This window comes from Carcharodon carcharias, chromosome 10, assembly GCF_017639515.1.
Source record: "Carcharodon carcharias isolate sCarCar2 chromosome 10, sCarCar2.pri, whole genome shotgun sequence".
Lineage (NCBI taxonomy): Eukaryota > Metazoa > Chordata > Chondrichthyes > Lamniformes > Lamnidae > Carcharodon > Carcharodon carcharias.
The window spans coordinates 74300060-74315280 of NC_054476.1; the positions used below are offsets into that span (position 1 = coordinate 74300060).

General features: G+C 41.7%; 1 protein-coding gene across 4 annotated transcripts in view; it reads left to right on the forward strand.

The window, feature by feature from the left end:
• LOC121283200 (activating molecule in BECN1-regulated autophagy protein 1-like) overlaps window positions 1-15221 on the forward strand; it is a 508780-nt gene that overhangs the window by 353967 nt on the left and 139592 nt on the right. For 3 of the 4 annotated variants that reach the window (XM_041197450.1, XM_041197452.1, XM_041197451.1), the window contains 2 exons: window positions 6299-6487; window positions 14287-14441. In XM_041197450.1, the coding sequence (XP_041053384.1) occupies window positions 6299-6487; window positions 14287-14441 (344 nt within the window). The remainder of the gene's footprint in view (window positions 1-6298; window positions 6488-14286; window positions 14442-15221) is intronic. The other variant, XM_041197453.1, reaches the window with a different exon arrangement.

Sequence of the window (15221 nt, forward strand, 5' to 3'; positions counted from 1 at the left end):
TAATGCTCTTCTGAGGCTGTCTAAGTGCCAAAGCAAGTTGAATCAATATGCTGGAACAATAGAATGTGGGTTATGGTCCCTCAGTTTTATACACTGCTGGCAGCTCCGGCTGGACATTTTCTAGGAGACGTCGGCAGAAGTGACATCATGGAAAGCCAGTGCTGGGAGCAGATCTGAGAACGCTTGAAAATACCAACAGATTCCCGGGGGTTATCTCTGTCCTAAATAATAAGATAGATGTCAACAGGTACAAAAAAATTAAATCTGAAGGACTCAAGAACTCTTCTGGATTTCAAATGGTTCATGGACCACAGTTTCAAAAGCTAAGCGATGGAGACCAATACTGAAAAGAGCAGCTAATGTAGAAAAATGACAACTCAACCACCTGAATTTATTTAATAAGGACCTTTTCATGTTACTGTGCACAACAACTAATGCCGTTCCCACTAGATTTAAAACACCTACCACAATCGTTTTTTTTTAAAAAAAACTTAATTCATGTGGTACAGGCTTGAAAGTGTATCCTGACAACACTGGAAAAACAGCAATATCTGGTTTGTGCGTGCCCTTTTAGCAAATGAGCTCCATCCCAAACCTCTTATTAAACTAAAAGCTATTGCTTTGCAATTCTAACATTGGTTTTAGACTTGGAGTCAAAATTGTATCAGTAGTCAGCAAGGAAACTTAAACTCAGCAACTGTTACTTGTGTAAGCAGCTTCAATCTCCACAATCACCACCTACAGCACCTGAAATGCCTTCCTGCCTAAAGACATTAACACGAGAAGTGCACATTATTCTGATGATAAGCCCCCAACCCCGATTTTGGGCTGCCCTGGGTAAAAAAAGAGCCCACCTATAAACTCCCAGATCCGGCTGTCCCTGAATTATTTAAAAGTCCCAGACCTGAGCTGCTGTAACCAATGAAAGCCGCAGTGCTACAATGCTGTACTTTCCACTCCAGTGTCTGAACATTTTGCAAGCACTGACGGCGCAGCCGCAGGCCCCACACATGCAGTGTCAGCTACCTGCATTAAAGATGGAGCAGTTCAAACACAGACTGTTCAAACATGCCTGCACCCTTCATCACTGATGTCGCTGCTTAAAATCTCCCGGAAGGCTTTCTGTGGCCACTGGGAGATTAATGCCTATTCCAAGAGACTCCTGGCCATTCTGAGAGGATTGGCAACCCTAGCCACATGGTGGAGTTTACAAGTCAGGGGATAATTTAAAATGAGTTGCTCGTGGCCTGTTGTAAAACAGAAGTGGCAGAAACCTGGGAATAGGCCATATTCCTGACCTCTTTGGTCCTGACCTGATGTGGAGGCATCAAAGATGAGTCAAAATGAAGTTGTTGCATGTGATGTGTTATTAGTGAAAATGATCCTTGCTTAGGTTGCTGGTGTAATGTCCTGTTTATCATGAGAGGTTTATATTTCCCAAATGTTAGAGTACTTGTGGAGTGATTGTATATTATCTATAAAGCCAGATGTACAAATATTTTTGACATTTTTTAACCAAAATGAGGCCGAAGCTTTTAAGCTGTTTTCAAAAGGAAGACATCCGGCACCTTCTTTTTGTTTCCAGGCAACTGTAGTTCTCCTGGTCTCCTTGCCTTTAGCACCAATAAAATTGAAAGAATACTTTCAACTGAACGACACTGACCACTAACTAGAAGGTCATTTCATGCATCAGGCTGAAAGATTGCATTTTCTCCTTCAATCCTTTTAAACATAACTGTTGTTTGGCACTCTGAATGCTTTAGGTATTCGAAAATTGATTCTTTGATTTGAATGTAGTTACCTTTATAATCTAGTCAAATATTTTCTCAAGACAATGTGTATTTTTTACATTTGACCTATCAGTCAGCATTGTAAATGTGTTTTATTTAATCATAAGCAATTAGATTTTTCTTCTATAAAGTCATCATTGCGCACTTTAAGAATGTCTTACTTGTATCTGAATGTACTATATAATGTGTATTTGTGAGAATTAACCTTGAGCTGGAAATGAAGTGCATCTCTTCAACTGAGCAATAATATATTCTGACTGTGAATTGGGACTAGGCATTTGGGTTAATTTGATATATTATTTTCTCAACTTTTCCAAGTTGCCCACAACTAAAGACAGATGGGCATCCATCCCATAGTGCCACTCTAAAAGTGGTTTATGATAACTTAACCATGCTTCCCTGCAGAGAATTGCCTGGTTGGCACCTCCCTGCAGTGAATAGGCTGAGATTTGGCACTTTTTAAACTGGTCTGAGCTCACATCCCACCACACTGACACCATTCACTGCTGTAACAGATTCCACTCTATTGTAAAAATAGAAAAGGCTGGGATTACTCAGCAGGTTAGGCAGCATCCGTGGAGAGAGAAACAAAGTTAATGTTTCAGTTTGAGACCTTTCATCAGAACTGAAACGTTTGAATTTGGAATTAAGTGAAATGTTGGGCACTTTATCAAATGCCTTTTGGAAGTCCATGTACACCACGCCAATAGAATTACCCTCATCAGCTGTCTGTTACATATCAAAAAACATGGTTTCTCCTTAACAAATCCATGCTGCTTTCCTTAACTAACCTACATTCGCACAAGTGACTATTAATTTTGTTACGCATTATCATTTCTAAAATCTTCCCCACCACTGAGATTAAACTGATTCACCTATATTTGCTGGGCTTATCTTTACATCCCTTTTTGAACATTTGCAATTCTCCAGTACTCTGGCACCACCTCGAGTCAAATGAAAACTGAAAAATTATGGCCAGTGCCTCAGCAATTTCCACACTCACTTCCCTGGATATCCTTGGATGCATCTCATCGGCACTGGGCCTTATTAACTTCAAGGACAGACGGCCTATCCAGTACCACCACTTAGCAATTTTCACCATGACCTGGACAGCACCACCTTCCTTGGTAAAAACAGATGCAAAGTATTAATTTAATAACTCAGCTGTACCTATACTTCCACGTGTAAATCCTTTTTGGTTCCTAATTAGCCCCTCTCCTCCTCTTACCACCCTTTTATTATTTATATGTCTATAGGAGACTTTTGCATTCCGTTATGCTAGCTACCAGTCTTAGTTCATATTCTCTCATTGCTTCCCTAATTTGGTTTTTCAATCCCTTCTGAACCTTCTGTATTTTATCTGGTTCACAATCATATTATCCAGCTGACTTCTGCCATAAGCACACTTTTTCTGCTTCCTCTTAATCCCTATCCCCTTTGCCATCCTGGATTTGTTTGCCCTACCTTTTCCCTTCATGTGTGTCTCCCTGTCTGCATTTGAATGAACATTTCTTTAAAGTCTCCACACCTTACCATCTGAAGTTGATGGGCCTCTTGAATAGTTTTGCACAATTGCCAAGTCACGATACAGGGTAGGCACAACCAGAAACTTGGAGTCATAACTGAGAGTTGGAGAGTTGTGGGACACCAGTTTCCCCTATCCACAACCCATTTGATATAGATGTGTGGCTTAGCAGGGGAAATAGCCCTCATAACCATCTCCCATAAACCCCAAAAACTGGAAACATACTGCTGTCGAAAATTCTCCTGAAAAGACTCTTAGGAACTCTTGTCCGTCTCTGCACTTTACACTACTACTATCCCAGTCTATATTTGGAGAAGTCTTCCATTATCACTGCGCTATAATTCTTGCAGTTCTTTGTAACTTCCTTCCAAATTTCTTCCTCTACATCTTTCCCTCTATTTGGTGACCAATGGACTACATCGAGCAATGTGATTGCAACTTGTTTTGTTCCTTAGCTCGAACCAAATAGATTCTGTCTTTGACCCCTCTGGGACGTCATCTCTCTCCAGCACTACAATGTTCTCCTTAATCAATACTGCCACCTCTCCTTTCCTATCTTTCCTGAATACCTTGTATTCATGAATATTTAATGCGCAGTCATGGCCACCTTTGAGCCAGACCTTTGTTTTTACCACAACATATTTCTTTGTGGCTATTTACATCCGCAAGTCACCAGTCTTATTTACCACACTCCGTGCATTCACATACATGCACTGTGACCCTAATTTAGACTTTATTATTTATCCTCTTTCGCTGAACACACCTAATACTTTACTGTTTTCTACTCTAGTAATACCTGTCTCTCCCAATATTCTTTGCACCTTGGTGTCCCTCTCTAGTATTACCTCCTGATTCCCAAACCTCTGTCAAGTTAGTTTAGCCCCTCCCCAATAGCACTCGCAAATTGGCCCTCAAGAAAATTAGTCCCAGCTCTGTTTAGGTGAGTTGAATGACTACCCTTGGCATCAAGGCAGCATTTGACCATGTGTGACATCAAGGAGCCCTAGCAAAACTGAAGTCAATGAGAATTGGGGAAAACTGTCCACTGGTTGGAGTCATACCTATCATAAAGGAGGATGGTTGTGGTTGTTGGAGGTCAATCATCTCAGTCCCAGGTCAACACTGCAGGAGTTCATTAGCTAGTATCCTAGGCCTAACCATCTTCAGCTGCTTCATCAATGACCTTCCTTCCATCATAAGATCAGAAGTGGGGATGTTCGCTGATGAATGCACAATGCTCAGTACCATTCACGACTCCTCAGATACAGAAGCAGTCCATGTTCAAATTCAGTAAGACCTGGACATTATCCAGGTTTGGGCTGAGAAGTGCCAAGTAGCATTCATGCCACACAACTGCCAGGCAATGACCATCTCCAGCAAGAGAGAATCTAACCATCTTCCCTTGACATTCAATGGCATTACCATCGCTGAATCCCCCACTATCAACATCCTGGGGGTTACCATTGACCAGAAATTGAACAGGATTAGCCATTTAAATACTGTGGCTATAAGAGCAGGTCAGAGGCTAGGAATCCTGTGGCAAGTAACTCACCTCCTGATCGCCAAAGCCTGTCCACCATCTACAAAGCAGAAGTTAGGAGTTTGATGGAACGCTTTCCATGTGCCTAGGTGAGTGCAGCACCAACAACACTCAAGAAGCTTGACATCATTCAGGACAAAGCAGTCAGCTTGAGTGGCACCCCAACCACAAACGTTCACCCCCTCCACCACCAGCACACAGTGGCAGCAATGTGTACCATCTACAAGATGCACTGCAGAAACTCACCAAGGCTCCTTAGACAGCACCTTCCAAACCCACGACCATTACCATCTAGAAGGACAAGGGCAGCAGATGCAGGGAAACACCACCACCTGGAAGTTCCTCTCCAAGCCATACACCATCGTGACTTCCACATGGACTGCAGTGGTTCAAGAAGGCAGCTCATCACCACCTTCTAAAGGGCAATTAAGTATGTGCAATAACTGCTAGCCCAGCCAGCGATGTCAAATCTCACGGGTGAATAAAAAGAACCTACCTGGTCTGTACAGGCTCCATCTCGCCCAAAACTGATCCTAATGTCCCAAGAATCTAAAGACCTCTCTCCTGAACCATCTCTCCAGCCATGCTTTCATTTGCTCTATACTCCTATTCCTATACTCACTTGCACGTGGCACGAGGATTAATCTGGAGATTACTACTTTTGCCAGTTGCTTACCTAACTCCCTAAATTTTGACTGCAGGACCATATATTTCTTTCTACCTATATTGTTGGTGCTGATGTGGACCATGACTGCTGGCTGTTCATCCACGTCCCTTGGTGCTCTGCAGCCACTCTGATGTCCTTGACCCTGGTGCCGGGAAGGCAACATACTATCCTGGATCCATGCCTGCAGCCACAGAAACCCTTGCCTATGAAAGAATCTTCTTTCACTATTACTCTTCCAGTGCTCTTCCTGCCTATCGCCCTTTTAGCTGAGCCACCTGTGGTACCATGGACTTGGCTCAGGCTGCGCTCCGCAGGTAAACCATAACTTCATCAGTTTTCAGAACTGAGTACTGGTTGGAGAGTGAGATGCTCTCAGGGGACTCATATGCCATCTACCTGTTTCTTCTTGACTGACAGGTGATCACCCATTCCCCCTCTCCCTGCATACTCTTAAGCTGCGGGATGGCCACATCTATAAACATGCTATCGACAAAGCTCTCAACCTCACAGATGCATCTCAGTGAGGCCAACTGCTGCTTTTAAATATTTGGATGCAAAATGTGAAGGAAACTACTCCTGTTCAGATTGTATATTGGGGATATTTGGAGTGTTAATATTTTGAAACTATTAAGTTCCTAATAATTTTTATGGATTTACAAATATGTATATATAAACTATGTAATAGATCAAGTTTTTACTTTTTTCTGACTAAAAATTATTTGACACAACTTTTTTGTCTTTCTATTGTTTTTATCCTTGCTTTTCCTAATCTTCAGCCTCAGTCAATGTCCTAGTCCAAAACTGCAAGATCTACAACGATGCAAGCTGTGATATTTCAGCAGATGGGCAGCTTCTGGCTGCATTCATTCCTAGTAGTCAGCGTGGATTTCCAGATGAAGGCATCTTAGCAGTGTATTCCCTTGCTTCACACAACTTGGGGGAGATGTTGTATACGAAGCGATTTGGTAAGTGTATTGTAAAAAATACAACTTTTTTTTGTCTTTTTTGCTTTTAAAATTCTACAGCCCATCACTTACTTTTGTTTCCTTTTCTTCTGTTCAGAGTTACAGACAAGCTGCTGTACTTCATGAAAATAATTTACCTAATTGCCACATACAACAAATAAGGGTTTTCATAAGGGTTTCTGAATTTAAAAATAAAACTTTTGGGGTTTAGTGAAATGGGTGACGCAAAGGTTTCAACATCCCTTAGGCTACAGAAACAATGATGTAGCTATAGGTATGGAGCTATAATAATGAAACAGAGGTTTTTAAGGGATTACCTCATAGAGGTTTTCCAGATTATAGAACATTATGAGAAGATAAAGAGTGATTGTTTCTATTCATTGAGATATTAACAAGAAAGCACTGATTTAAAATAATGATCAAAATTAAAAGGACAAGTTAGAAAGAATTCTTGACTCAGCGATTTGAATGTTAAAATTTCTGCCGCAAATCATTTTTGAAGCAGAGTCAATAATTGAAATTATATAGTGGGTTGGAAAAGAGGAATTTTAGCACGTATGAGAAACATGAGGAAAATGAAATCATGTGGTCATCAGGAGCTGCCACTCAAACATGCTAGAGATCCACCTCCAGGAATTCATGAGGACTATTTCTGAGACGTTGAGACCAACACAGCTCGAGGGGCTTCCTGTGCTAGCACATATTGAACCTCCTGATATCGTCAGGGAAAACATCCTTATCAAAGAACACCACCTGCTCAGAGCTAACAAAGCACTCCCATTGACACAGGACATCACAAAAAAACCAACACACTTGTCTGAAATCTCGTAACTCTTACACACTCCACACCTTACAAACAGACGACAGCCCCATCTTTTGTTGGCATACCACCTGGTTTACTGCAAACACCACCAACCACAACCTGGTAACTGACCCAGGTGGTAAAGTCCCAGGTTTCTAACTTACACGGAAAATGTGGACAACCCTCAACTGCTTCAGGATGGGCCACGGAAGATGCGGCCACCTCCTCCACAAGTGGAGCATGAGAAGCAGCACAAATTGTGACTGTGGTCATCCAAGTCAGATCATCGCCCACATACTGAACTTCTAACTGAGAAATCCATTCCTGGTGCCATCACAACTATTCACACTATTAACTGAAGCTGTTGAATGGATTATTAATCCTGACATCAAACCCCCGACATCAAACTATAACTGCTTTCCCATCAATACAAATAAAAAACCGTAGAGAAGACATGAAGAGCAATGTGGACTCTTTCTGTACATGCATTTCTTGCATTCTGTACCATCGTTTTGCCTTCACTGTTTGTAAGAACTTAGTGGTGAAATGACTGAGTAATTTTGATTCAGTTCACATGGATATGGAGTCATTGCACAGAACTACCCCAAATTTGACACTCTAGTCAATCTTTCTAACTGAAGGATGGATGTTGAGGTAAAAATGCTGTTTTTTTTTAAATCAGGAATTCATTAGAGTAGGCAGACAGTAACTGTTTCCTCTGGTGAAAGAATTCCAAACTAAAGGGCATAACATTTAAATTAGAGGTGGGCCGGTTAGGAGCCAAATCTGAATTCAAATTCGCAAAGCACCTTTTTATTCAAAGGGTAATGGAAATCAATAAATTATTCCCCCAAAAGGCTGTAGGTGCTTTATGAATTGAAATTTTTGATACTGCTATCAATACATTTTTTTTGAGTGAAAATAATCAAGGAATATGGCTGGTAAAAGTTGGTGTACATATGGAGTGAGTAATTTCTGGTATGGCTGTTAATTCCTGTTTTTTTTCTAAATGGAAAAGCAACAATTTGGAAAACATGAATTTCGACTGAGTATTCTAATGTTTATTGTTACTGTTATTTATTAGCTGAGTTTAATAGTCGAACACCTGGCTGGCTTCCCAGGTTTTTCCCTCTGTAAACTTGAGATTATCCAGAACTTTCCCGCTCAAGTCCTAACTTGCACCAAGTCCTGTTCATCTATCACCCCTGTGCCTGGTGACCTACAATGGCTCTCAGTTGCACAATGTCGTGATTTTAAAATTCTCATCCCTGTTTTCAAATCCCGCCATGACCTTGCCTCTCCACGCGTCTGTGTTTTCCTTCAGCCTGAAAATCTTCCAAGATATTTACATTTCTCTAATTTTGGCTTCTTGAGCATCTCAGATTTGAATCACACTGCCAAGGTCCTAAGATCTGGAATCCCATTCCTAAACCTCTCCACCTTGCTACCATTCTTTTCTCCTTTAAGAAATTCCTTAAAACCTACTTCTTTTGCCATAATGTCGCCTTATGTGGCTCAGTGTCAAATGTTGTTAATGCTCCACTGGAGCGCCTTAATATGTTTATTATATTAATGGTGCTATTTAAATGCAACAATTAAGAAAAGCACGGATGGCCCAAAGGTCATGAAAGACAAAGTAAGAACAGCAATAAAGAAGGTGAAAAACATGCACTATCAGGCTGATGAGTCATGTTATTGAGCTCCTCCTTTGAGTACTGATGAGTGGGGCCAGGAGCAAGATAAAGCCAGAAATTTCAGTTCTTCAGTGTGGTTTTGTAGAAGATAGAGGAACAAGAAATGCTATCTTTCTAGTACATATGCTATCAGAAAGAGCAATAGAGATGAAAAAAGATGTAATCGTGTGTTTTATTGATTATAGTAAGGCTTTTGATCAGGTGAAACATGAAGAACTGATGAACGTTTTAGAGTCTCTTTACAAAGAAGAACAAAGAAAAGTACAGCACAGGAACAGGCCCTTCGGCCCTCCAACCTTACGCTGATCATATTGCCTGTCAAACTAAAACATTTTGCACTTCCGGGGTCCGTATCCCTCTATTCCCATCCTATTCATGTATTTGTCAAGCTGCCTCTTAAACACAACTAATCGTACCTGCTTCCATCACCTCTTCTGGCAGCGAATTCCGTACACTCACTACCCTCTGCATAAAAAACTTGCCCCGCACATCTCCTCTAAAGTTTTCTTCTCTCACCTTAAATCGATGTCCCCTAGTAATTGACTCTTCCACCCCGGGACAAAGCTTCTGACTATCTGCTCTGTCCATGCCACTCGTAATTTTGTAAACTTCTATCAAGTAGCCCCTCAATCTCCGTCACTCTAATGAGAACAATCTGAGTTTCTCCAACCTCACCTCATAGCTAATAACCTCCAGACCAGGCAGCATCCTGGTAAACCTCCTCTGCACCCTCTCCAACGCCTCCATATCCTTCTGGTAATGTGGCGACCAGAATTGCACGCAATATTCCAAGTGTGGCCTAACTAAGGTTCTATACAGCTGCAGCATGACTTCCCTGCTTTTATACTCAATACCCTTGCCGATGAAGGCAAGCATGCCATATGCCTTCCTGACTACCTTATCCACCTGCATTGCCACTTTCAGTGACCTGTGGACCTGTACACCCAGATCCATCTGTCTGTCGATGTACTTAAGGGTTCTGCCATTTACTGTATAATTCCTACCTGTATTAGACCTTCCAAAATGCATTACCTCTCATTTGTCCAGATTAATCTCCATCTGACGTTTCTCCGCCCAAGTCTCCAACCGATCTATACCCTGTTATATCCTTTGACAAGCCTCTTCATTATCTGCAACTCCTCCAACCTTAGTGTCATCTGCAAACTTATTAATTAGCCCACTTATGTTTTCTTCCAAATCATTTATGTATACCACAAACATCAAAGGTCCCAGCACTGATCCCTGCGGAACACCACTAGTCACAGCTCTCCATTCAGAAAAGCACCCTTCCACTGCTATCCTCTGTCTTCTATGACCAAGCCAATTCTGTATCCATCTTGCCAGCTCACCTCTGATCCCGTGTGACTTTACCTTCTGTACCAGTCTGCCATGAGGGACCTTATCAAAGGCCTTACTGAAATCCATGTAGATAACATCCACTGCCCTTCCATCGTCATCATCTTTGCCACTTCCTCGAAAAACTCGATCAAGTTAGTGAGACACGACCTCCCCTTCACAAAACCATGCTGCATCTCACTAATATGCCCATTTGCTTCCAAATTGCAGTAAATCCTATCATGAAGAATCTTCTCCAATAATCTCCCTACCACTGACGTAAGGCTCACTGGCCTATAATTTCCTGGATTATCCCTGCTACCCTTCTTAAACAATGGAACAACATTGGCCATTCTCCAGTCCTCTGGGACCTCACCTGTAGCCAGTGATGATACAAAGATTTCTGTCAAGGCCCCAGCAATCTCCTCCCTTGCCTCCCTCAGTACTCTGGGGTAGATTCCATTCTGGCCCTCAGGACTTATCCACCTTAATATTCTTCAAGACACCTAACACCTCATTTTTGATCGCAACATGATCCAGGCTATCTACACACGCTTCCCTAGACAAATCAACCACTAAGTCCTCCTCTGGTGAATACTAATGAGAAGCACTCATTTAGTATCTCTCCCATTTCTTCTGGCTCCACACACAGATTCCCACCTCTGTCCCTGAGTGGGCTTACCCTTTCCCTGGCTACCCTCTTTCTTTTTACATATGCATAAAAGGCCTTGGGATTTTCCTTAGTCCTGGTTGCCAGTGACTTTTCATGACCCCTTTTAGCCCTCCTGACTCCCTGCTTAAGTTTCTTCCTACTTTTTTTATATTCTCCACAGGCTTCATCTGTTTCCATTTTCCTTTTGACTAATCTCACAATATCCTTCGTTATCCAAGGTTCCTGAAACTTTCCATACTTATCCTTCATCCTAGCAGAAACATGCCGATCCTGAATTCCTATCAACTGACATTTGAAAGCCCCCCACATGTCAGTTGTTGATTTGCCCTCAAACATCCACCTCCAGTCTAGATTCCTCAGTTCCTGCCTAATATTGTTATAATCAGCCTTCCCCCAATTAAGCACCTTAACCCGAGGACTTCTGTTATCCTTATCCACCAGTACCTTGAAACTTACTGAATTATGGTCACTTTTCCCGAAATGCTCCCCTACTGAAACCTCGACCACCTGGCTGGGTACATTCCCTAATACCAGGTCCAGTATTGCCCTTTCCCTAGTTGGAATATCTATATATTGTCTCAGGAAGCCCTCGTGGATGCACCTTAGAAATTCTGCACCATCCAAACCCCTAGCACTAAGTGATCCCCAGTCAATATAGGAAAAGTTAAAATGCCCCACCACAACAACCCTATTGCTTTTACATCTTTCCAAAATCTGCCTACATAACTGTTCCTCAATCTTCCACCGGCAATTGGGGGGCCTATAGTAAACCCCCAACATTGTGACTGCACCCTTCCTATTCTGGAGCTCTACCCATATTGCCTTGCTGCATGGGCCCTCCAAGGTGTTCTCCTGTTGTACAGCTATGATATTCTCCTTAACCAGCAGTGCAACTCCCCCACCTCTTCTACATCCCTCTCTATCCTGCCTGAAACATCTAAATCCTGGAACGTTTATCTGCCAATCCTGTCCATCCTTCAACCAAGTCTCTGTAATAGCAATAACATCATAGTCCTGAGTACTAATCCAAGCTCTAAGCTCCTCTGCCTTGCTTGTTATACTTCTCGCATTGAACCAAATGCATTTCAGACTCCCAGTCCCACTGTGTTCAGTAATTTCTGCCTGCCTGCTCTTCCTCTTAGTCCTTCTGGCCATATTCACTAGTTCCCAGTCATTTATTTCACCTGACCTATTGCTCTGGTTCCCACCCCCCTGCCATACTAGTTTAAACCCTCCCGAGTGACACTAGCCAACCTCGCAGCCAGGATATTGGTGCCCCTCCAGTTTATATGCAACCCGTCCTTTTTGTACAGGTCCCACTTGCCCTGGAAGACCTTGATGGCGTGGATCTTAGAGTGATAAGAAATCTTTATTGGGAACAAAGTGCAGCTGTAAAAGTTGAGAACGATTTAAGCGATCTTGTGTTTCCTGCCCGGGTTTATTCAGTTTGTATAGGAAAAATATTCTTGGAGAGATTGGAGACCCTCCTGGAGTAGTAGCTGGAGGTTACATCAATGATACCCTTCTTATTGCCAACTCTGAAGAGAAACTGCAAAAGATTTTGGACAGAGTAGTGACCAAAAGTGAGAAGTAAGGGCTGAACATAAATTGTAAGAAAACAAAATGTCTGGTCGTGTTCAATAAGAAAATCATACCAGAATGTAAGATCACAGTGAAGAATGAAAGGATCACGCAGGTAGACAAATTTTGTTTCCTAGGAAGTATGCTAACATTGGATGGCATATGTGACCAAGAAATAAGATGAAGGATTGGAATGGCAAAAGATGCATTCCAAAAAATGAAAAAGATTATGATCAACTCAAAATTAGCCATGAAAACAAAGCTGAGAACCCTGGAATGCTACATCACACCAATTCTGGCACACGGAAGCGAGTGTTGGACGATCAGTGAAGCAGTACAGGAAAGAATTGAGGCTGCAGAATTGTGGTTTTTGAGACATTATGATCATTATTTCCCGATTGATCTTTTATTCTGAGATTACTAATTAACCCTGCCTACACAATACTAGATCTAAAATAGCTTTATCCCTAGTTTGTTCCAAGATGCATTGCTCCAGGAAACTGTTATGAAACCATTCTTGAAAACTCATCTTCCAGACCTCCTTTGCTAATTTGAGTGATCTAGCCTATATGCAGATTAAAGTTATCCACAATTATTACATTCCCTTATAGGCGCCAATAATTTATTGTTTAATGTTGCTCTGTCCAATTGTATAGCAGATCTCGCATAGGCTCGTCAAAAAAGTGAACACCCTTGGGATCCAAGAGAGAGTGGTATATTTGCTTTGTGGCAGGATGCAAAGGGTATTGGTTGGCGGGTGTTTTTGTAACTGGAAGGCTGTTACCAGTGAGGTCCTGCAGGGTTCAGTATTCAGTCCCTTGTTTTTTGTCATTTATGTTAATGATTTAGACTCAAATGCAAGGGCATGATAAATAAGTTTGCATTGATAAAAAAATTGGCCATGTGGTTGACAGTAAGGAAGAATGCAGGAAGATATAGATGCTCTGGTCAGTTGGGCAGAAAGGTGCATAATGGAGTGTGAGAAGTGTGAGATAATGCATTTTGGGAGGTGAAAGACTGAAATACACAATAAATAGGAGGACACTGGGTAGTGTTGAGGAACAGAGGGACCTTAAAATGTATATCCACGGACCTTTAAAGGTGGCAGAACAGATCAGTAACGTTGTTAAGAAGGCATGTGGCATACTTTCCTTTATTAGCTGAAGCATAATCAGGAAGTTATGCTAGAACTGTATACAAGAATAGTTGGACCAGAGTTTGAGTACTTTGTACAGTTCTGGTCATCCCATTACAGGAAAAATGTACTTGCATTGGTGAGGGTGCAGAGGAGATATACGAGGATATTGCCAGGACTGAAAAATTTAGGCTCTGGAGGAAGACTCGATAGGGTTACTTCCTTTGGAGCATCATTATTGAGAGGTTGGGAAGACTAGTAAAAGAATCATAAAAGTGTAAGGAACACAGGTGCAACTTCTAACTCCTGCTTCTAATGCACTGAATGTTTCTTTGGCACTGGTTCACTGAGACTGCACTAACTTGCTGCAGTTTTAACACCTTGCTTTTGTAAAAAAGCAAAGAATTTCTACCCAACCATGAAGCCTTTATGATTTTTTTAAAAACTGCACCACATAGGGCAAAGTGGGAAGCAGATTAACAAATATATAGATAACAATTTGGCCTGTAGGAGCAATAATTGTTTGAAAGATTACTCACAGCCAGAGTTAAACTGTCCTTTTTTAACTTATCCCCTCAGGTCCAAATGCTATTTCCGTCAGTTTGTCTCCAATGGGCAAGTACGTGATGGTTGGCCTGGCATCCCGGCGCATCCTGCTGCACCCCTCCACTGAACATATGGTGGCACAAGTCTTCCGATTGCAGCAACCCCATGGTGGAGAAACCTCAATGAGGGTGAGTTTTACTATGTTAGCTATCTAATGCTTTGTTGCCAGCAGGTAAAACTGCAGGGGGTCTTATTATGTTCTGACAACAGCAATTTTTAATATATTGATTGACTAGCTTGTCTGTTGTAGCAGTTATGCTTTTGTTCAAGTTATTGCTGAATTCTTACCAGTGAAAGATTGAGCAGCTTTTCCTGTGTGTTAGCCAATGTAGCAACTCAACACCTGTGTTCTCTTTGTAAACTTCACAAAATATGTAACTGGTAAAGCATATTAGTTCATAATGCTAGTTAGAGTACTTTTGAAGTGTAGTTACTGTTGTGACATTAGACTTAAAGTGCTTAATTGACTGTAAAGTGAATTGGGACACCCTGTGGCCATGAAAGGCTATGTAAGTGCAAGTTTTGCTTTCTAAAAAATGCAAGTCTTCTGTGATGGTGGTGACATTGAAGAGACCAAGTTTGATAATCCGTTTAGCACTTCTGGCTGAAGCTAGTAGAAAACACTTCAGCCTTATCACAATTATCTGTTATGATTGAGAATGAGCCTCCTCCTCCTCCCATTAGTTATTTAATTGTCCATTGTAGATCATTGACTATTTCAGCCCAACATGTCCGTCCTAGCTCTTTGAAATAGCTATCCAGTTAGTCCCACTCCCTTGCTCGTTCCCATTTCCCTACAGCAACAACTCCTATTTTATAGCACTTTTAGTGTCAAGAAACACCCCAACAAGCTTCACAGAAGCATTATAAGTATTGGCACCAAGCCACAGAAGGAGATGTTATGTCAG